This window comes from Tripterygium wilfordii, chromosome 3 (genome assembly GCF_013401445.1).
Source record: "Tripterygium wilfordii isolate XIE 37 chromosome 3, ASM1340144v1, whole genome shotgun sequence".
NCBI lineage: Eukaryota > Viridiplantae > Streptophyta > Magnoliopsida > Celastrales > Celastraceae > Tripterygium > Tripterygium wilfordii.
Genome location: NC_052234.1, coordinates 12,640,497 through 12,662,224, shown reverse-complemented (window position 1 = coordinate 12,662,224; position 21,728 = coordinate 12,640,497). Strand labels below are relative to the sequence as shown.

General features: G+C 39.3%; 4 protein-coding genes across 10 annotated transcripts; 1 reads left to right on the top strand and 3 right to left on the bottom strand.

Annotated features, from left to right (window-relative positions):
* Nucleotides 1-731: 731 nt before the first annotated feature.
* LOC119995682 lies at nt 732-3,518 on the bottom strand. Of its 2 annotated transcripts, none has more exons than XM_038842185.1 (4): nt 3,174-3,518; nt 2,647-2,716; nt 2,462-2,551; nt 732-942 (listed from the first exon to the last, which is right to left on the bottom strand). In XM_038842185.1, the coding sequence occupies exons 1-3, from the start codon at nt 3,480-3,482 to the stop codon at nt 2,502-2,504; spliced, it is 429 nt and encodes a 142-aa protein (XP_038698113.1). In that variant the 5' UTR covers nt 3,483-3,518; the 3' UTR covers nt 732-942; nt 2,462-2,501. The 2 variants fall into 2 exon arrangements, with proteins under 2 accessions (XP_038698113.1, XP_038698114.1); XM_038842186.1 differs by lacking the exon at nt 732-942 and adding an exon at nt 1,572-2,077.
* A 313-nt stretch (nt 3,519-3,831) lies between these two features.
* On the bottom strand, nt 3,832-7,740 carry LOC119995681 (putative pentatricopeptide repeat-containing protein At3g08820). 4 transcript variants are annotated; one of them, XM_038842183.1, is made up of 4 exons: nt 5,228-7,740; nt 4,349-4,408; nt 4,068-4,157; nt 3,832-3,969 (listed from the first exon to the last, which is right to left on the bottom strand). In XM_038842183.1, exon 1 carries the CDS (start codon nt 7,435-7,437, stop codon nt 5,371-5,373), a length of 2,067 nt encoding a protein of 688 aa, XP_038698111.1. In that variant the 5' UTR covers nt 7,438-7,740; the 3' UTR covers nt 3,832-3,969; nt 4,068-4,157; nt 4,349-4,408; nt 5,228-5,370. The 4 variants fall into 4 exon arrangements, with proteins under 4 accessions (XP_038698111.1, XP_038698110.1, XP_038698112.1 ...); XM_038842184.1 differs by lacking the exon at nt 3,832-3,969 and adding an exon at nt 4,551-4,783 and having other exon boundaries at nt 4,029-4,157; XM_038842182.1 differs by having other exon boundaries at nt 4,068-4,408.
* A 121-nt stretch (nt 7,741-7,861) lies between these two features.
* Nucleotides 7,862-17,116, bottom strand: LOC119995680 (protein SCAR2-like). Of its 3 annotated transcripts, none has more exons than XM_038842179.1 (11): nt 16,736-17,116; nt 14,296-14,459; nt 13,180-13,303; nt 12,957-13,086; nt 12,607-12,668; nt 9,040-12,493; nt 8,869-8,955; nt 8,679-8,783; nt 8,506-8,577; nt 8,373-8,401; nt 7,862-8,288 (listed from the first exon to the last, which is right to left on the bottom strand). In XM_038842179.1, exons 1-9 carry the CDS (start codon nt 16,888-16,890, stop codon nt 8,524-8,526), a joined length of 4,335 nt encoding a protein of 1,444 aa, XP_038698107.1. In that variant the 5' UTR covers nt 16,891-17,116; the 3' UTR covers nt 7,862-8,288; nt 8,373-8,401; nt 8,506-8,523. The 3 variants fall into 3 exon arrangements, with proteins under 3 accessions (XP_038698107.1, XP_038698108.1, XP_038698106.1); XM_038842180.1 differs by having other exon boundaries at nt 7,862-8,284; XM_038842178.1 differs by having other exon boundaries at nt 7,862-8,401; nt 16,736-17,115.
* A 2,614-nt stretch (nt 17,117-19,730) lies between these two features.
* Nucleotides 19,731-20,983, top strand: LOC119995235 (short-chain dehydrogenase reductase 2a-like). The gene is made up of 2 exons (XM_038841675.1): nt 19,731-19,868; nt 19,946-20,983. Exons 1-2 carry the CDS (start codon nt 19,780-19,782, stop codon nt 20,772-20,774), a joined length of 918 nt encoding a protein of 305 aa, XP_038697603.1. The 5' UTR covers nt 19,731-19,779; the 3' UTR covers nt 20,775-20,983.
* Nucleotides 20,984-21,728: the final 745 nt, after the last annotated feature.

Below are 21,728 nucleotides of genomic sequence, written 5' to 3'. Positions count from 1 at the left end.
TTGGACGACTGGACAAGCATATAACTCAATGGGACGGGCTTTGATGTCCGTCTACTAGGCCCGGCCTGTCTGGCCCCTTTTTTTAACTGGCTTGGACTACTGGACAAGCATATATATCAATGGACCGGGCCGGGGTTTGCTGTCCGTTTACTATGACAGGCTCGTCTGGCCCGTTTCTTAACAGGCTTGGACACTGGAAAGCATATAAATCTGGGCCGGGCTTTGATGTCCGTCTGCTGGGACCGGCCCATCTGGCCCGTTTTTCAGCAGGCTTGGACGACTGGACAAGCATATAAATCAATGGGCCTCTCGTGGTCTTACAAAAGGATAGGATCCAGTGATCCACACAGTATGTATTGTAATTTTGACGATGAACTTCTTACAAGTTACAACCAAAAAGGAAAGATTAAATTTGCAAGAGAAAATCACCATCACCGATCCAACAATTGGTGAAGCTCTCCTGCGCTGCAAGTGCTGGAAGTGGTGGATGGGCTCAAACTATATCAGATTCTCAGATATATAAATCCACTGTTCAGTGTCCAAGACCTTGCAAAATGGGCCACAGAAGGCCTATGATGGGCTCAATAATCTCAAACTCAAATATCTAAGATCCAAAGTTTAGTGTCCAAGACCTTGCATAATGGGCCACGGCAGTCCCCCTATGATCAGAGATATTGTGCCCCTTGTAGTTCTTGACTTCTTTCTTTATAAAATGTAAAACACAAAACCAGTACCTTCAGATAACAGCCATCTTTTCATAAACATTCCAGCCACAAACAGCAATTGACAAATGACAATTGTTTTGTATTTATTAACAACAACATATTTCAGTTAAAAACAAGTAAACAGCAATATTGCAAAGGAGCTGGTATGAAAATTGTTCCATGGACATTCAAACTTCCAAGTGGTGGTGGAGAAGGAAAAACAGCACGAAGCAGGGCCCTACAGAACAAAAAGAAAACCAGAAGCTTGAATGATAATTGTATCATTTGTATGCATGGTTGAAGGGCCAGGAAGGCTCTACTGAAAAAAAAAAAAAAAACATCTAGCAATCTATACCAAACAGAAAGGAAACAGCCTGAAAAAAGAAACAAACAAACAAAAAGAAAACAGCAGCCAATAGGAGGCTCCATTTCTATACCTTTCAAAATTTCCTCTTAAACAACACCAGTATGTCCACGGCAGAGCAAAGACATCACCAAGCACACTCGAAATTTTTCAAAAATGAGACACCGTGATTTTCTTACAACAGACCACAGAGGAAGCAAGTGATTTACCACTTCACAACTAAATTTACAGAACCCTCTGCTTTGCAATGCCCTTTCAATTGTTTGTGTCTACTGAAGTGGACCAATCAGTCTCAATACCGCATAAGTATGACTGAACAATCATTTTTTTTAATCTTTTTTCTGAAACAAAGTAAAACAGAATAACCAAAGAAAAAACTAATGGCAACAAGCTCAAAAGCAAAGCAAACTTAAAAGTACCTCTTGAAAAAAGATAATCAGTGAGCAACTGCAAGTACATAATGCAACAAAAAGGAACTTGAACACTGCCTGAGAAAGTGTTGATGAAATTTCAAATTTCACTATCACTCTCTCAACCTATAAATGAGAGAGCTTTATCATCATTAAAAAATAGCACAATCCCCCCTCTTTTGCAAAAAGTTTTAACACAACAAAAATGAGATCATGAAGGAGTGTTCGTCGAAGAAAGCAGATTCTCAAGACAGAGAGATCACAGAGCACTGGAACTTACATAAAAATGATTACATATATTTATGGGGAAAGTACAGATAAACTGTGCCATACTGCAAGAACTATAAGTGAAATTGGGAGAATTGCCCTCATTTCACCAAGTGACTTGGGGTGATTCTCATCTTACTGCTTGAATAAAGTATGGTATTCAAGGCAAAACAAAACCTGTTCACACAACAAACAATCATAGTTTGGCTTGTCCCATACTTAGAGAATAAATCATGTGAACGACTGTCAAATTTTCCTCTCCAACCATTCATCTAACCAAGCAAAATCCTCAATAAGAGCAACAGCAAAAAAAAATGAGATGAAGTTTTGGCCTGTGAATTACAAAGAGAGAAAAACATCTTAGCACATTTTCCAACCTAAAAAAGGTGAAGAAACAGATGAAATTTGGGGACTCCAAATCAATAATCTCTAAGAAAACAAGTATGCCATGAGAACATCATCAATCTATATACTTTGATTAGTTATGTTCTTATTTCTTGAGGACCCAGACTAGTAATGTGTTGCAGAACCAGGAACAGAAAATCATAGTAAAACACCCAGGGGAGATTTCTCTGATTTAATTTCAATAAATAAAAATTCCTGGACATGATTTAATGTATAATAAGCTTTATGCTTTGTTGGCCCCTCCTCAGTGCCTCTTTAATGAATTTTCAAATTAAGTACAAAAATCTCGAGTAAAATCAACACCAACTCACCATTTCAAACTTTCAGTGCATGAACATTAATCTTATCTTGCTAAGAATCACCCTTCAACTCATCTGAATCTGAGTCACTGGCATTATAACCTGACAAAGTGAAACCACACAGACAAAGGCACTAATCAATATTAAATAAAACTGAAGAGAAGTAATGGGTCACATCGATGAGGATAAAGGTCAACCTGGACGCTTATCACTGACTTTCCAAACTGAGGATCTAGTCCTTGATGCTCTCGTCATCCAAATTCTCCCCTGTAACACCATGTGTAACCAATGATCATAAATAAATACTATGCTATCAACACAAACGATGGATGAATAAGAATGAAGCCCATAGAAAACAAGGATAAAATCAAAATGAACCAACTGCTTCATTAAGTTATGCCATTTAAGAGACTGGGAAAAGAAAGAGATTCAGTAGCGAAGGAAAGAAAAATTTACTCGAGCTTCCATCATCCAATTATGTCGCTATGCAAGAAAATAAAACCACCAATCAACAAGCCCCAAAAATAGAAAATTGGTAGAGATTCTAACCCCTATTATATCCGAACAGCACAAAAATCCCTCAAGATAGCAACAGAGATAAACTTCAACTGAGAACTACAAACTAAAATTTACACAAAATCATAAACGCAGAAACATCGACAATCCACCAAATCAAGGCAGCACGTAATCGAAAAATATTAAACAAGAATAAAACTAGACGAACCTTTTGGGCGTCTCTGGGAACGCCATAACCACTGTAATACATCTGACCCACCAAGACCTGCATGTTGATATCCCCAGCTTTGGCTTCTTTAAGCGTGTCTTTGAACCACCGCTTTACGCAATCCGATACAATCTCCGACAGCGGCACCCGAGTAGCGTTGCTGCTACTTCTCTCATCTCTGTCAGCGCGGCTGCTGCTCTCCATGTTCTTTGACTTCTCCTTGCGAAATTGGGACGCTGGTTTTAAGGATTTCGAGGTTCTCACGAGATTTTGTAGCGTGATTGTGTTGATAGGAGGGGATTTGCCCATAAAATTGAATCTTATTGACTTCTACACAGAGAGGCCAACAAGACCAATTAGGATTTTGGTTTGGGATTTTATCATGCTGACCTTTTTTTCCTGTTTTGGGGCTAATTACACGCTACGTCTGAAAATTTGGGAATTTAGGAGGGTTTTTAGCTTTTATAGAAGGGGGAGATGAATCTTAACAGGATACTTTACAGGGTGGAAAAAGGTGTACGAATATAATGAAAGCGACGACGTTTGAATCTGTTTCGACTGTAGTGACCTAGCAACTCCATCACGTCATTTTCATAGCTCGGTTCGTCGAATCCAGGACCGGATTACAGATCACAGGCTCACAGCATAGCTTAGAGTTTGGGCCTTCGCAAAGCCTAGCATGGCCCAATATGTACTCAGTACTGTTGGGCCGGCTCATGCGACATTTTGCATCATTTGTTTGATCTGACTAGGCCCACTCAATTAAACAGACCCCCAGCCCAGTATATCATGCCGACTACACTCATAGAAAACATATATGCTACCATTTAAACCATCATACATCATACATATACATTACTTTCAAAATTGTCCACCAAACGACCATATACTCACATTCCCAATGAGCTTTTTCAGATACGATATGATTCAATGAGCAGCTTTGCACCAACAGAAGGTTTGAGCAACCGATGAACCATATATCCTCTGGTGCAGGAAAATTAAGCAACCACCACAAGAACAAAAATCATGGCTCCGTTTGAGAAACAATTTGAGTTTTAGCAAATATGCTCTCTCTCTCTCCACTATATACTGGTTTTAGAATGTTGTTTAAAATGCTGCCATATATGTTGTCCAAAATATAATGTAATGCAAAGAGAGAGAAGTAGAGGTCTTACTTTGCCTGCGGTATTCAGAGCTTTTGAGTCTCCCCATTTCTCCAGCATAACCTTTTGCTTCTGCAAGCAGTAGAACATTCAAAGCCACTCAGAACTGACAGCCTAAACAGAGTTTCCTAGTGATTAAACTATAAATATAACCAGCAGCCTTTTTTAACAGAATTCCATTTTACTTGGGAAATAAAAATAGTTGGGAACGCACAACGGCACAAGCAGTAACTTCCACCAAAGAAGGATCCAATATCCAACTTCTACTAATCCACACACATATACACACCGGAGAGAGACTGAGGATCATATTCAATATTGTAAAGTGCATAGAGCACTTCTTATTCCAATCGCATTATTCATCGTGAGATTCTAAACTTGAACGTTGAAGCTAATCACCAAAGATTCATCGCATGTCAAGCTTAGACTTCAAAAATCAGAAAAGCTCTGCAGATTGAAAACACAGAGCAAGCCATAATAAGTATATCCGCAATCAGACAGGATCACAAGTTTGATGATAATGAGCTTATCATAACCATTTAAAGGATGATCATGCATGCTTCTGCATTTCATATCACAATGTGAAGCTATTCCATAAAACCCCAAGTTGAAAATGGAATATATAACACAGTATAAAAATGGATCACCATATGTCCATTTAGGAAGTAACACCGGTGATGCAGCCAAAAAAAACCCTCCAACATGATATGACGCGGCCTAAATCCCTTGTCTCACCCCAGACCAAAGACAGAAAATGAAAAGCTGACAAATCAATATAATGAGTAGAAAACAGAATTGTCATTTTGATCAAAATAAAATCCTTAAATGGGTAACGACTAAAAAGAACTATTGAGAGGTGCATCTATTTGAGACAGAATACTAGTGTCTTACAGGGTCTGGGTGCTATTTTTGTTGCAATGCCCTTCAGTTTGCAGAACTTCATGTCCCTTTAAGCTTCAACTGTTGTTACTCCAGAGGATGCAACTTCAACTTATAAATGGTCAAGCCCATTCTTAAGTTGACTTATAGCTAAATCACCAGTAATCTTTGCATGAACATGAACCATCATTGAAACAGTGAAATCTATTGTTATCTCTGACAATTATCTCTCTGCCTGTAATTTTTGAAATAAACTTTATGGCCTCGTGACAATCACCACATACACGAAGGTTTTTCACAACTCGAATCACTTCCTTTGGAGTTGTGGTGATCAAACCAAATGCAATTGCCAGTTTCTCACTGTGACAACCAAGGAAATGCTCCTTCTCCTCCTCTTCTATGTCAAAAAGCACATGATCTATGGTTGGAACAAATCCGACCGCTTTCAACCCCTTAGCGAGTTCAGCAAGCTTTGTGTAGATCTTCTCCGACAAGGGATGGGACTTGTCATCCACAAGAAACTCATGGACAATTCCATCCACTTCAATCCAACTGCAACCAGGTATTTTTACCATTCTTTTCTCATTCATGTTTGACCTTATTTTTGCTGCATCATCCCATCTATTACTTGCAGAATATATATTTGACAAGAGAACATAATTTCCCGAGTTCCATGGTTCTATCGCAATGAGTTGCTTTAGAACATGTTCAGCTAGGTAAATATCCTTATGCAACCTACATCCACTCAACAAGGCTCCCCAAACCACCGCGTTTGCTTCCATCGGCATATTTTTTATAAACTGATGAGCTTCGTCTAGTAAACCTGCACGACCAAGAAGATCCACCATGCAACCATAATGTTCAATTGTAGGAGTCAAGGAAAAGACATGATGCATGCTATTGAAATATCGGCGACCCTCATTAACCAAACCAGCATGAGTACAGGCACAAAGCAAGCCCATGAAAGTATTCCCATCAGGTTGAATCCCAAATTTCTCCACTTGGCCGAAAAGCCCAAATGCGCTTTTGACATGCCCAGTCATGGAAAGCCCAGATATCACAGCATTCCATACCACTCGGTCTTTCTCCTTCATCCCCTGAAAGACTTCCCAGGCTCTTGCAATGCACCCACATTTAGCATACATATCAATTAACGCTGTACCCAACACTGGATTAGCCAAAAAATCATTTCTATCCATCAAATTGCTTGCCCACTCCCCTAACTCCAGTGCTCCTAATCTTGCACAAGCAGAAAGAGCTCCAACCATGGAATATCGATCTGGTCTCAGATTCTCCTTCAGCATTTTGAAGAAAAGGTCTAGGGCTTCTTTGGGCTGCCCGTTGGATGCATAACCTTGTATCATAGAACTCCAAGAAACTATATCCCTTTCATGCATCCCATCAAAGACACAACGCGCTTTCTCCATGCTTCCACACTTAGCATAAAAGTCAACAAAAGAGGTAGTCACAAACACATTCCTTGTCATCCCAATCTCCGAAATGTATCCATCTATCCACTCTCCACTTCTCAAATCCCCAGCCTTGGTGCAGGCCTTTAGGACTCTCACGATGGTAAAACTGTCCGGACTCAAACCCATCTCCAACAACCTCCTAAATGATTCAATAGCTTCCTTATACTTCCCCTGCCCTACATAGCCACTAATGATCGCAGTACAAGACACAATATTCTTGTCAGGGATTTCATCAAACACTTTATAAGCATAGTCCAAATACCCACATTTCGCGTACAATGATAGCAAACTGGTCTTAACAAACACCTGGTCATCGTATCCGGCCTTCACCACAAGAGAATGCGCCTTCAACCCCAACCGAAAATCCAATACCCGTGAGCACGCCTTTAGAACGAAAGGGAAAGTGAAGCTGTTGGGCAAGAATCCCTGTCCACGCATCCAGTGGTAAAACTGCAAGGCTTCTTCGCAGCAGTCTTGGAAGACCAAGCCGCGGACCATGGTGTTCCATAGGAAGATATTGGGTTCTTGGGTTTGGTCGAAGAGGAGGCGGGTGTAGCTGGTGTTACCGAGGTCGAAGCTGGATCGCAGGAGCATGTTAAGTAGATAGTTGTCCTGGTCGAGGCCATGACGAAGAAGCGCGGCGTGGACATGCTTGAATTGATTAAATGTGTCGAGGCCCTGAAGGAGGCGTGTCTTAATCTGCACTGCCTTTTGAAACGACGGAGAAGCGGGGTTTGTTAATATGGTCATGGCCCTTCGCTTCGCCCCAAACCATTTACAGGAACGGTGCACCTCCCTGTCTTATTTTTCTTTTGCATTTACGTTTGATGGAGCACCTAAATTATGAGATTCTTTTATATATAAAACCCCAGCAACTACCATCCGCACTGGATAAATCATCCGACTGCGCAATAACCGCAAACCATGTGTATTACTATTTCCCTTCCTTTCCCATTCAGAAGAAAAAATTATGAGAATCAAATATCTGTATTTAAAAGATGGATAATGTCTATTTTGCAACGAAAAATAAAAGAAATTCTCTTAATACCCATTCTAACTTTTCTAGTCAACAAATCGTTAAAAGGCTAAAAGAAGTTGAGACAAATCTTTCATTCGTGATTATTAAATATGTATATATACTATATGCAGGTGGAAAAAAAAATAATTTAAAAAATCGAAGAGAAGTACTTCACAGTCGGCAATGATCATCAAAATATGGAAGGACATCTTCCTACACAATTACACAAACTTCTGGATATATTCTTCATAACAAGCACCTGCCAGTTGCCACCGCGCAGTGCGCCCTGCCGCAAGAATCCATTCTGCTTTATACTCTTTCGAATGCAAATTCTGCTATCTAGATGTTACACTATGAAACCTTTACATAGAAGATTACAAAACTGTATAGGAAGTACACTATGTATCAAAACGTATGCCACTTACAAAACAATTTACAACTGCAAGATATTATAGTAATACATAAAACTTGACTGGAACGGCGCTAGTATACTGATTCATAGCAGCCATTCTTGTATTAACTCCACACCAGATTTTTCTTGATAGGGAAATGCCACATAGCAGCGAATACGTACTGAGCCTATCTGAGGAAGAGGAGACGAGAGACTGAAGGGAGAGGTATTCTACAAAAGTATACTAGAGAGGGCAAAGAATACATGAATGTTTACCATCTCACTATATGGGAAGGAAGATCCATCTGTATATTTCAAGGCAATGAACATATCAGTGACACGGCACTGGGGAAAGAATTACTTCTTTTTGAGAAGCTAAGGGGAAAGAATTGCAGCAGTAGTGGAGTACCATGGTAGAGTAAGTTTCTCAAGAATCGCTCCAACTATCTGCATCCTCATCATCATCACTTCCAGCCAGTGCCTGTTATGAAATCCAACATTTCAAATAAAATGTTCTATATATATGTTTGTGTATACATACATGCATAAGTACACACACACATCTGTGAGAGACAGTGAGACCTGACGGATTGCATTTGCTTTCTCCAGGATGGCAGCAACCTTCAGGTTGGTCTTAGGACCCTGAATGTTAGGCCTTGTCACCACTGCTGGCTTCAAGTTAAAGGACTGCAAACAGGAATGTGTTTAGTCTTCATTGTACAGTAGTAATCCTATAATAAGCAATGCAAAGCAAAAGTATTTGAGGCTCAACCTTAGTTCGTATCTGCTCTAGCAATGAATCTCTTTCATCTGCCTTCGGTTCAATCTGAGGCCGGATCCTTTCAGTTACCTTTCTCAACTGCAAAGGTTTGACCTGTTGTCAATTACACATTTTTGGGACAGAAGATTAATGTTAAAAAGAAGAAACGACAATAGTCATTACCTTGCTTTTGTCATGAGCAGTAACAGCGTCAATGAGAGGATTTCTAGGGCGGGGAAGCTTACTCCCATTTGGCTTCCCAACATCATAGGCTGGTGGCAGAGCAAATGCATTTGAGGGCCATATTGTTTCTCCCTGTGAAGTCACAGATCCATGCTGAAGCTGCTCTTCCGGCAGGAGTGGCAGAGATGCAACAGGAGGATTCCTTTCTTCACCTTCAGAATTTTGTGGAGTGTGTTCGGGTGCCTTAGCCTTGAAACCTTTTTCTGGTGCTAATTGATTCAGAGGCTGAATTGATGTATCCTGTGATGGTACAGAATAACGTCTAGTTGTATACTCCTCAGATGGAATAGGAGTAAATGGATGTGTACTAGACGTTATTGGTTCTCCTTCTAAGCCCAGGAAAAAATGCTCAGGCCTGTCATTAGGTAGAGGTAAAAATGGGTTCAACAGTTTTGTTCCCACTGATGCAAGCTCATCATGTTGACTATTTGCATCCAGAACCCCCGTTGAAGATTGCAATGAGAAGGGACTGGCCTGCCCTGAATTGCTGGCTATTTCTTCAGAAACTTCTTGCCGCTTATAATCTGCATACATGGAAGACCAAAACGGGTTGTCTGGCTGCACAATCTCTTTCTCTGATACGGATAAATTAAATTGAGCTTTGTCGACGGCTGAAGATGGCTGAATCAGTCGGAAAGAATCCTCACTTTGTTCAACCACTTCTCTCTGTGCAACATGGGGAGTAATCCTTATTTTTCCTAACCACTGCATGGGAGGTAGAGGTGGCAATGGGGGTATCTCCTCCAGATTGACATTAGTTGCCTCAGAGAACAAGCCAAATTGAGGAAACATAGTGTCTAATGGACTCACAGCCATCTTACAATCATTAAGTTCCTGGCTGGCTAACTCTACCAAAGTATCTGACAACGGAGACTGGCTGAGATGTTCTGGACAAGATTTGGGTGAAGTCACAAGGGATGTCCCCTCATCTATGTGACCTGGAGATTTCATCTGGTCAGACTGCTGATCCAATGACTCCAAACTTGCAAAATCAGCTGGCAGGAACTTATCCTCACATTGCTCCACATGCAACTGCACTGATGGTTCTGAAGAAGATATAGGCTCTGAAAGACGACAATCAGGTGAAGCCTGATTTAAAGACTTAAAACTTGCTTCATCTACATTCAAAGTTTTCACATTACATTGACCAGCTTGCCACTCTAATGATTGCTCCAAAGAAATTACTGGCTCTGAAGGGTAACAAGAAGGTGAAGGTGAAGATGTGGATTCTTTAAGCGAATTTCTTTGGGTTTGACCAGAAGTATCGAGAGCATCCTCTAAAGTTTCTTGGTCGCACTGTTTATAATGGACAGACTCACAAGTTACGCAATCTAAATCTTTGGGAGCCGTCTTCAGCTGATTCACATCCTTTTCTGACTCTGATTCTGCAAGGCATTCCATAGACATTGCCTCAATAAATTCCAATCTTCTCTGGTGTAGATCCTCAGAGCTAGAAATACATTCTTGCAAATCTGTAAAACTATTAGCTGGAGAAGAAACCAAATGTAAAGACGGACAAGTAACATCTTTGACGACATCAGTACTAACAGAAGCAGCCATTGTAGAACATACAGCCTCATCCTCTACTGAACTAGTTTCATTCACCATACCATCAAAGCTCACTGATCCCTCAAGCCCCTCTTTATATGCATAACTAGATATATATTCAAGTGAAAAATCACCTTCTCCCACTGACTCTATCTCAGAGGCAAAACTACCAATTTTATCACCACCCGCAGTTTTAGAAGTCTCTTCAACATATGGAAATCCTACTTCTGTTGAATCACATTTAAGTCGTGAGATATCATCTGCAACATCTGAGGGTTGCGTTTCTTCAATTCCAAGAAGTTCAGGATTATTCACCGCAGGAGCTAAATTTTCTGAGTTTACATCAGTATCTGGAAAATAATCCTTGTCTTGGCAGGCCATGCCGTCAGGTTTTGTAGTGTCTGAAGGATCAAGCAGCAGTGCACTATCTGAAGACATTTCTGCTGAAAGAGTGGAAGGCAATTTCTCAGAATATGGTGAACAATTGTGTTCATCGGACAAATCTTTTGCACAATTGTCTTCTAGATGAGATGTTGGAAGCACATCGTTTCTTGAATTATCAATCCAGCACTTGTCACGATCAATATCTGTTATGTTTGACAAATTCACTGAAGCATCAGAAAGAAGATTTGAATCTCTCTCACGCATCCCATCACATCTGAAGAGAAAATTATCCCTCTCTTTGGGTGAAAAGTCAGAGACAGCCACAGAAGACTCTACCAGGTTTCTCACATCTTTTTCAATGTTTATCGCATTGGCACCATCTATAATACATTTAGAGGGTATTTCATCTGAATCAGCTACTGGTAATGAAACTACTAGAGAACTTATTCCTGTATCGTATTCAACATGCATGTTTTCTGAATCTTTACTAAATGAACTGGATGCTTCTCCAAGATAAGGGGCATTTTCTTCCTCGATTGAATTATCATCAGACATTACATGATCAAGAGATGTGGTTCCTGAAGTCTTCATATATGCAGGGAGTTGATTGGATGGCAATTCAACAGTCTCAACAACAGAAGCTTCTGTGAAAGGGATCATCTTAGCTGTTTCTTCAACATCAGATGGGTTATTTTCAGCCAAATTGCTTCGAGTATCAAAGCAAGAAAAGCTAGATCCTCCTCTTTTGAATGAACTGTTCCCATCATCTGACAGAGACGAGTTTCCCATCGACTGAGAATCTGAAAAATGAGCAAGTACTCCCAGCTGTTCCTCATTTGCATCAGAATCTGTCTCATGTTTGCTAGCATTCAAGTAACCCTGGTTGTTCTTCATTCTATACTCAGTGTCTGTTTCCATTTCTGACTCCATACTAGCAAGAGCATCCATGAAATTATCTATTTCACTAATCGCATCATCCCCATCTTCACTGCCCTCTGTTCTGTCTCCCAAGTCCAATGCTATTTTATCATGGGGAGAAAGTGTTTCTTCTACCTCACCTGCAGCAGTTTGTTCAACGACCTTAACTATTTCTCTATCAGTAACATCTCCCTTTAACTGATCCATACAAGGTCTTGGAGCCAGTTCACGTCCATTACGTGGAGAACATACACTTTCCTCTCCTGGCAGAACATTTTTAACATGAGTCACTGTACTGATTTCAATTATTTCGAGCCCTGATACACTCGAATTACCAGGTGCCAAATTCAAGGGGGGAGCAAAAACAGAAGTTTCACAAATGGTTTTACATTCTGGAGGACTTCCTATGAATTTTTCCATGTAGCTTTTTCCAGATTTTGAATCAAATGGAGACCCATTTAACTGCCTTTTCTTTAAGTTCACAAGACGCGCAGGGTTGCTAAAACTATTTTCAATACACTCCTCCAGAAACAACTGCTGTAGTCTGCATAATGAAATCAATTTTGAATAACCAAACAACAATATACTAAGTGTGTGAAATCAAAGCAATAAAAAGAATGATTTATGCAAAAAAAAAAATGGGACTTGAGGCCTCACTTGGTGTGTGATGCTGGCACAATTTCTGGGGTTTCTCCATTTCGCCAGCGTGATCCTTTCTTCTGCAAGTAGGAAAACATCAAATTACAATTCAAACATCTTTGTCAGGTAATTGATTGTACCCTATAATGCTGGAATTCTAGCAGAAAGAAGGCAAAACAACAAAGCTGATCATCAAGTTATCATAGTCACCCAGAGTTGATAATCCAATATGTATAAGACAGAAAAGTTATTGGATCATATAAAGTGCTTATGAAAAATGAATGATAGGTATTAACAAGATGTATACCTGCTTAAGACACATAACAAGAAAAATGTTTTGTAGTATTCTATATATTTTGAAGCAATACCTTCACTTTGCGGATTTTTTTCTCCCTTTGAACTTCCACTGTTGGTACTCCCACAGATGTCCCTTCAACTTTGAAAAATGATGGATCTGTGTAACGCTTCAAACATGCCCCAGCCCCAGCAACATCAAACCTACCGGATCAGGATGAAACATATAAACAGCTCTTATTTCCAAAAATGAAATTTATTCACATTACACAGCCTTGAAAACTCAAGCACCCCTACTTGTCAAGAAGGAATAGCCGTGGTGGGCCCCGGCATTCTTCATAAGAGTCCATTACAAAGCGAGGTAAGTCTCCACGAGTTATAAGATTTTGTTCAAAGCATAGATGTGGATGCCAGTCGACACCTGCAACTTTATTGCACATTAACATAGGAACGGACAGCTTTTCATCATGCAATTCAATAGGGTTCCATAAGACATGAGAACCTCAATATTTCCACAGAGGAAACAAAAACAAAATTGATTCATGAACTCATTAAATGCATAAAATGAAACCTTAAAGCACTACTGGAAAAAATAATGCCTTTATGCGTTTAAATGGACATACAAAATGGACACCTGCAACTTGATTGCACATTAATTCAAAAGACCCCTCATTACCTGTCATCACCCTGAAAATACAAAGAATCACTGAACACTGGCTTTTTCCGATATGGACAAACTGGATTGAAGTTTCACCATAGAATACGTTCATAAAAAAAAGAAGTTCCACAGAAGAAAGGCACTACATAGTCAAGCATTGGTATGAAACTAACAAATAACAATTATACATGGAGTAGCATGAAGAAATAAATGACATCCTTTAGTTTGTCTAATTCAAATCCCATAAAAAAAGGTACAACGAAATCACAAGAACAAAGCTTGTTATCTCAAAAGGGAGTGAGATTTTCATGTAATTAGCTGAGAAGGTATGCAAGACCAAAAAAAAACAGTAAAGTTTTTATCATGTTCTTCCTCCAAAAGTGTTCTTAAGCATCGTGCCATTGTTAACTATTATTTCAAGTTTTCAACTCAACTGTATATCAATAAGGGATTCATTTTATGCAAGTGGTGAGATGAAAAGATATATCATCATCATCACAGCCCAGAAAATTTTCCATAAACCAGTAGGTCTTTATAGAGTCATCCTATTAAAGCCTTATCTCAAATAAATTAGTGTCAGCCATACGAATCCATAAAGAAGTTAGTAGGAGTTGGAGTGGGTTACTGGGTACTTGGCATTGCAGCTTTTATTTAATTGTTATATACAAGATTTTGTTAATTAATATATTGAAAAGAAAAAAAAAGAGTAATTATAGTCAACTAAATTTTCAAGCACATAGAGATTGAAATCTAACCTGGACTGCCAAAGAATAACGAATGGTTAGTTTGGGACAACAATGCTTTCTCAACTAAAGGAAATTCTGCCTCGAGTTGTTGAACACGAGCCATTAGACCATGTCCCCTGGCAGCAGTTGCCATTACTTCCTCATGCAAATCATGAAACATCTCAGCAGCAAACCTACACCAATAAAAGGAAAAAGCTATTACTCATATACTCTAATACTCCTGTCACAAATCCTCAACGAAAATAGTAGAAGTCAAGATTCTGTAACAATGAAGCTAACTACTTGTAGTGTCAAAAAACCGTCATTGACTAACTTCCTAGTCAATGCATGACCCAGTCAGTCAAGTTGGACAAGACGTCAGTCGACATCCAAAAGCCCATAAGCAACCCATATTCGGACGTTCAAGCTAAGCAGCACATACTCGGGCGTCCAAGCCCAAGTCGGTCAACTACCAAGTCGGTCAACGACCAACTTGATCAACGTCCAAGTCAATCAACGCCATGGACAGTTGGCGAGCATTGGTCAGGCTTGCTTTAGGTATCAATCACCTAACTCAACTCCATTGCGTACCGTATTCATGCATACATACAATTCATACCATATCAGTCATACGACCGAACCATACGTTGTCAGAACAAGCCTAAGGCGGCCCAACCCATGGGCACCCAACGTCTTCATTCAGCCATCAACGGGCGACCAAACCAAAGACATTCAACGCCATCAACCGTCGAAGGACAATGACCACATTGACCTCAGGCAACGGTCGTCTCAGACCATTGTTGGACCCAACCTCAATAAGACAAATATGACCTCTGACCCAAGTATGCCGAGTCAATCAACTTGCCATCAATACCTGACATTGAGCCACCTGACCTTTGTATGATCTCATCCATGACCAACCAAAAGAAGCCATGTGTCCTGACACCCAACACCACCTTCCCACAATTATCCGTATTGTGTACTCCATGTCAGTCTTGGTCGCCACGCAACTATATTATAAAATCCCTTCCTCCTTCATAAGAAAGGAGGAGGACTTTTGGACCTAAGAGCTTGAGACATTCACTCTCTCGTTCACTCACCCAGGGAAAGCTCAGAGCTTCTTCAACCTTTCACCTTCGACCTCCAACCTTTCACCTTCCATCTTCAACCTTCGATCCTCCATCGTCGACCAACATCCAACTTATATCTTGCATTTCTACGGCCGCCTCATACGATCTTCCACCTTGCATCTCATGTTGGCATTGCATACTTTACTCCTTCAACGGATTTACTTGACTCCAACATACTTGCATTATTTAACACCTACATACTCACGCACATACTTCACATCTTTGATCTCTTACCTTACATCTTTTATATACTTACTTTACTTGACTTTCTCCGATTACTTACTTGATCGTCGGAGGCTCTTTGGCAGGTACTCCACCAGTGCCCAAGTCTTTCATCCTCAACCTTGCTTTGTTCCACAGGACCCCGCTGTAGAAGGCTCAAGATAAATTACATTGACTATTCAACAATTGTATATTTGGGTATCTACAGTACTGATCCTTGAGAGTGAAAATAACTAATAATACCTTTTGAATGGTTGTCAACATTAATAACTGTCTTTTAAAGAAAACTCACAATCTACAAATCATAATATATTGTTGAAATCTTCAAGAGACCAAAACTCAAGAACTTCTACTAATGAAGTGCATGATTCCTTTTTGCGTACATTTACATTTTGCATGTATGAAATTGCTTTTCCAAATAAATATTGAAGCAACTAACAATGAATACTCCAACAACTGTAACGGAAGACATCTGTACCTAATTGAGCATTAAACACTGCATACCTTGCTTTCACCTACATTAATTCAAATTTCCAATTCAAAGTGATAAAACAAACACCACTTTGAAGGTTACGGGAATGAGATTCTGGACTTCCACAGAGGTTAACATTGCAGCAGGTGAACTAAGACAGTTTGTTTAAAACAAACTTGGTGGAGGCCAGAAAAGTCCACCTAAGAACCGGCAGTTCAGCACCAAACCAAGAATGACCAATTATAATGGATATAAGTAGTTTCGGAGGTCAAACTCGCGATAGAGCTAAAATTCGCGTTGTTAAAAAACTTCCAAACTCGTAAAATAAACGATTGAGATCCAGAATAAGAAGAAAAAAGGCTTCGTAAAGGCTGATATTAAAGTTCACCAAAAAAAAACATAATACGAATTAGATTCTATACAACTTTCTGAAGGAGGGAACAACATAATTACTGCAGTCAGAGATATGCCTCCCAAAATCTTAAAAACAACCCCTCACAATAGTCAAATCCAAACTAAAACTCAATTTCCAAATTTAAAGCACTCGAGGCACGCAAATTCAAAATGCATTTCAGAAATCGCTACAATATAAGCTCAAAGAAAACAAAATATCCAAACCACAGATGTCTGGGAGATATAGACTCACTCTGCCAAGTCGCCAAGCTGGCGCAGAACTCCGACGAGTCCTGCCATAGCGACTCCTTCCAAAAGCGCTTCGGGATCATCTTTATCCGCCGCTCTGTATAGCTCCGGATCGGCCAGACCGTACTCGCTCCTTACCTTGTACCTCGACAACGGCATTGGAGTGATTGCTGATAACCTGCTTTGATAATTAAAACAATTATCCTAATTTCTTCCCAGATATGCGCCCTGGTGCTTTGATTTTCGATTGCACTACATTTAGAACCGGCACGAGAGGCCAGTGGAGGATTTTTCTTGGGGTTTGTTGGAGTGAAATGAATGTGAACGAACGTATACAGACGTGGAGAGAGAGGGGGGGGGAGAATGTGGGAGCGAGAGACGAGAATGACTCTATTTATTTTATTTTTTGCACTTTTTTTTTTTTCCTAAACCGCGAAGGAGATTTGCGGCATTTGGGAGAGAATCATGAAGAGTGAAACGGTGTGGATTATTTATTATGCGGTGTGTTTCTTGGCTCGTCGGTCGTGATGCGATCGTTGTTTTGGATCATGGTATTTTGAACTTTTGATAGCGTGGCTTGGTGAGAAGGTATCAGGTGGCTGTGAGAGCACTGAAATTTCGTAGTCTCGGCTCTAAATCTAGCAAGCTGCGTAAAATTTTAAATTTTGGTTGATTGAATTACAATTCACGCCATTGAACCCCCTTATTTAAGGATATAGATGCAAAATTATAAAAAAATTTAAACCAACAATTATAAATATATAAATAAATAAGTGAAGTATCGGAATATTATAGGACCCCGTGGTTAAGCCAATTATCTTGTACAATTATGCTTTTTTTTTGTGTGTGATTATTCTGAACTTGCAGGAGGTCATTCCGCCATTGCATAGATTGGCACTAATACCAGCATTAATGTCAGACCGAGACCGACCCTATCATTATAACCTACAAAACAACAACTGTGGTTAATACAACTCCTCCCACCTTGTTGACTTGCTAAGCTATTAAGTCAATGACAAACGAATACGGGAACAAGGAAAAGCGTCTAATTGTAGCAGCACTTTGGTTGTTCTTTTTTTTTTTCTGCTTTTTTAATATCATTGAAAAATATGTTTCTCATTACAATCGAATCTCGAACACGCATATACGTAACTCAAATTGTCAACCGAACCACTTTACACTTTGGTTGCATTGCATTGCTAGCATACAATCATAGTCCCGTAGAATAAGTTTATATATATTTGTAGTATAAGTGGTGGAGCATACAATACAAGCGCGTTAATGACAAAATATAAAGTTAATAATTCTTAATCACAAAGGGATTTACATTCAGAATCCTACCAATAGATATACTGTATATGTATGCACTGTTAATGGCCGATATGACTTATATAATCCTCATATGTGGATGTAATGATGCAACCTTTGCTTTGAAGCTTTGGTTTCAACAAAGTCATCCCCTTAAAAACCAAACCAACTATGTGGACAACGTGGTTCATTGATGCTGGATTTAGTATGATATTGATTGATTGGTGCAAACTCTAGTGTTTCTCTACTGTGCTGCCCTTACTATGTTGCCAAGCAAGCAAAGTAGGTAGAATTTTTTTTTTTTGGATTTGTCGCTGATCACATTTAGTGGATGTAGTTGAGGAAAAACAATTTTTTGCTGACAACATTCTTATGAGTCTTTAGGGCAGTTGAAAAATAATTGGTGCCACAAGGTATCTCTAGGATTTGGTATTTTGGATTTGAACCTTCTTTCAATGACAAAAAAAAGACCGAAATGAAATATTAGAAAAAGACTAAAAATAACACAAATTACAAGCCAAAATCATAAGATTGTGAGAACTACAAGTAGTTTAGATGACACTCATGTTTGTGATATTTCATAGAGGTTTCGAGTTCGAGTCTCCCTCATCCCCTTCCCCTATATTAAAAAAATAAATAAGAGATAGCAAATCATGTCAACTGTGTTTAAGCAACCAGCCAACCATTGAAGATAAAACAAAATGTAGAGGCCCAATCCATTTGGCAGCTTTTGGGCCCAAGCATTTTGCAAGCCAAAACATGGGCCGGGTCTTGGGAGTGTCAGGGTCAGGGTCAATGACTAACTAGTATTGAGCGACGGAGGATAACAAGCGCAAAGTTCAAGTCCAAACCTCAGCCCAATTTCTAACAAGAAATCTTCGGCGGGACCAAATGTTTTCTTAACTCGAGACTGAGCCCAATGGCAAATTTGTCAATTGCCACAAACAGTTGTTCAACATATGTGAGGCTTCGATGTTCTCTTACAACAAGATAATCTCCTAAACTCCTACAGATATTGACATTTGACAGTGATGTTGAAATGGGCTAACTTTAGGTCTTCAGCTGCCACCAAGTAGAATTGGCTCTTATGGGCAAAATTCGTTTAACTTTCATTTAATGAATGGGAAATATTAATTATTTTTTTGACCTCAAATTAATAAATTTAGCCTCAACTGTACCACGGCAAAAAACACAATATCTATAGCATACCCATTCATTTCTCAGCAATATTATTAGGTAATATGTATATAAATTGGCTAGCTAGTAGGCTCGAGTTCTCTTGAACTTTTGCTAGATACTAAATTATTTCCAAAGAAGAATATTACAACTAACAAGTCATGTGGGAAGATCTCAAGCTGATCTTCTTCTCCTCCCAACACAAAACGAGATATTTTATGCAGTTGCTTAGATTGGTAACATAAATGGGATGGTTTCTTCACTTTGAAGACACCAATCTTCATAAAATGTCAAACAGACAAGAGTGCAAATGCTCTCTCTGTATCCACTTTATCTTATTTTATCAGATTTCCGAGAAAAAAGGATACAACAATTTGGATTAATTTATTTCCCTTGGCACAACGTTGCAAAGGGCTATGTTAGTCAAAAGAAAAAAAGTGGAATATTCCTATACACAAAGAAAGCAGACTGCCTATAAATACCTTTCATGTCTTGTAATAGAATGATATATACAACTCTCTCTCTCTCTCTCTGCATATTGTTCCAAGTGTGTCCAGCCAAACTATGCCTGCTCAAGTGATACCAGAGAAGACCATTCAAGGCATTGACCATCATGTCCTAGGGAGAGAAAACCCTCCTCCCTCCCCTAAAAGGTATTATTTTTGCTGATCCCTAATTAATCTCTTGTGTTTCAATCCAATATTAATTGTAATATATATTCAATTTGCAGTTTGGATGGGAAAATTGCTGTGGTGACTGGAGGAGCTAGAGGGATTGGAGAGGCTACTGTCAGACTATTTGTGAAAAATGGTGCAAAGGTTGTTATTGCAGATGTCAATGACACTCTTGGCTTGGCAGTGGCCGACTCATTAGGCTCAAATGCCACATTTGTTCACTGTGATGTTAGCTTGGAAGAAGACATTGAGAACCTGATCAACTCCACAACAGCGCGTTACGGCCGAATCGACATCCTCGTCAACAATGCTGCAGTGCTTGGAAATCAATCCAAACGCAAGAGTATTATGGAATTCGACGCCGATGAATTCGACAAGATAATGAGCATAAATGTAAGAGGAATAGCCCTAGGAATCAAACATGCTTCAAGGGTCATGACTAAAAGAGGCTGTGGAAGCATAATCAACATGGCTAGTGTAGCAGGAGTCATGGGAGGGCTAGGTCCGCACGCTTACACGGCTTCAAAGCATGCCATTGTTGGATTAACAAAGAACACAGCTTGTGAGCTTGGAAGGTATGGAGTTAGAGTTAATTGTATTTCTCCATTTGGGGTTGCAACATCAATGCTTGTTAATGGATTGAGAGGGGTTGACGAGGACGAGGAAGACTGTGTTATGAATTTTGGGGTTCCAAGTGAGCAAGAAGTGGAGAAGACAGAGGAATTTGTGAGGGGACTTGCTAATCTTCAAGGGACAACATTGAGAGCTATTGACATTGCTGAGGCAGCGGTTTATCTTGCTAGCGATGGAGCCAAGTATGTCAGTGGTCACAACCTAGTTGTGGATGGTGGAGTCACCACCGCATCAAAATGTCTTGGCTTCTAATAGGAATTAATTAATTAATTGCTTGTCTTCTTAGCTATTTTCAGTAATTTAAATCTCTAGATTACACCCTTGTAATTTTACCATCGAGTCATGTTTGGCTTGTTTGTTTTGTCTTCTTAAATTTTGTTTTTTTTTAATACAAGCCCAACTCCCAATTAAAGTGTACAAAAGTTTTGGTAAACAAAGTAGATGAGGACACATTTGGTCAATTTGGTCTACTTTTTAGTTGTGTATACGTATGTGATTCTAATCAATTAGGGTTTAATTTTGCAAGGCTGCATAAATTCTCTAACCTTTTTGGGTTTGGTAAAAAGAAAAAAAAAAAGAAAGAAAGATACCAACTGTGTCAAATTAAACTTTCCACTAATTTAAATATATTTTTTTAAATAGTGCAACTTAATTTTATAGATGGAAATATTAAGAATGTCAATGTTTTTTTTCCAACTATCTCAAATACTTAGATTGACGCACATGATTCACGTGAAATCATGGCTACCACATGCCCCCATATAATCATATGAAATCGCGTGAGTTCATCTAAGCATTTTGAGACATCTATGATAAAAAATACTGAGATCCGTAAGATTGTTGCTTTAAAGGTCGATGTCTAATTTTTATATATCATAAACTTGAAATAGTTTTCTTTGGGATAATAGTTGGGCTTCCTTAGATGATAAGCATGCAGTGTCTAGTAAGTACAAAACCAACGGACAAAAAATACTCTTTTTTTTCTTTGGTTTGATTTAAACGGGTGAATTGTATTAAAATGAATTATTAACAGTGGTTAAGGGTTTACTATCAAAGCTGTCGTGGTCTTGGCTCTTGACTTCCATTAGTGTTTGTTTGGTTGATTCCATGAATATATCTTATGTGTGAACTGAAAAGCCATCTACCCTTGAAAGGGATGTCCAGGAAAAGTCATCGAAGACAATTCCAAGAATACGAAGAAAACAA

What these genes read in the sequence shown, in the direction of transcription:
- LOC119995682 (XM_038842185.1), bottom strand. Translation starts at nt 3,482, where the DNA reads ATGGGCAAATCCCCTCCTATCAACACAATCACGCTACAAAATCTCGTG. An exon ending in TTCCCAGAGACGCCCAAAAG is followed by an intron (nt 2,717 to 3,173) that starts GTTCGTCTAGTT and finishes ATGGTGTTACAG; the next exon opens with GGGAGAATTTGGATGACGAG. An exon ending in AGTCAGTGATAAGCGTCCAG is followed by an intron (nt 2,552 to 2,646) that starts GTTGACCTTTAT and finishes TCACTTTGTCAG; the next exon opens with GTTATAATGCCAGTGACTCA.
- LOC119995681 (XM_038842182.1), bottom strand. Translation starts at nt 7,437, where the DNA reads ATGACCATATTAACAAACCCCGCTTCTCCGTCGTTTCAAAAGGCAGTG.
- LOC119995680 (XM_038842179.1), bottom strand. Translation starts at nt 16,890, where the DNA reads ATGCCGTTGTCGAGGTACAAGGTAAGGAGCGAGTACGGTCTGGCCGAT. An exon ending in GTTATTCTTTGGCAGTCCAG is followed by an intron (nt 13,304 to 14,295) that starts GTTAGATTTCAA and finishes ATAAAGTTGCAG; the next exon opens with GTGTCGACTGGCATCCACAT. An exon ending in CGGCTATTCCTTCTTGACAA is followed by an intron (nt 13,087 to 13,179) that starts GTAGGGGTGCTT and finishes CTGATCCGGTAG; the next exon opens with GTTTGATGTTGCTGGGGCTG.
- LOC119995235 (XM_038841675.1), top strand. Translation starts at nt 19,780, where the DNA reads ATGCCTGCTCAAGTGATACCAGAGAAGACCATTCAAGGCATTGACCAT. An exon ending in CCTCCTCCCTCCCCTAAAAG is followed by an intron (nt 19,869 to 19,945) that starts GTATTATTTTTG and finishes TTCAATTTGCAG; the next exon opens with TTTGGATGGGAAAATTGCTG.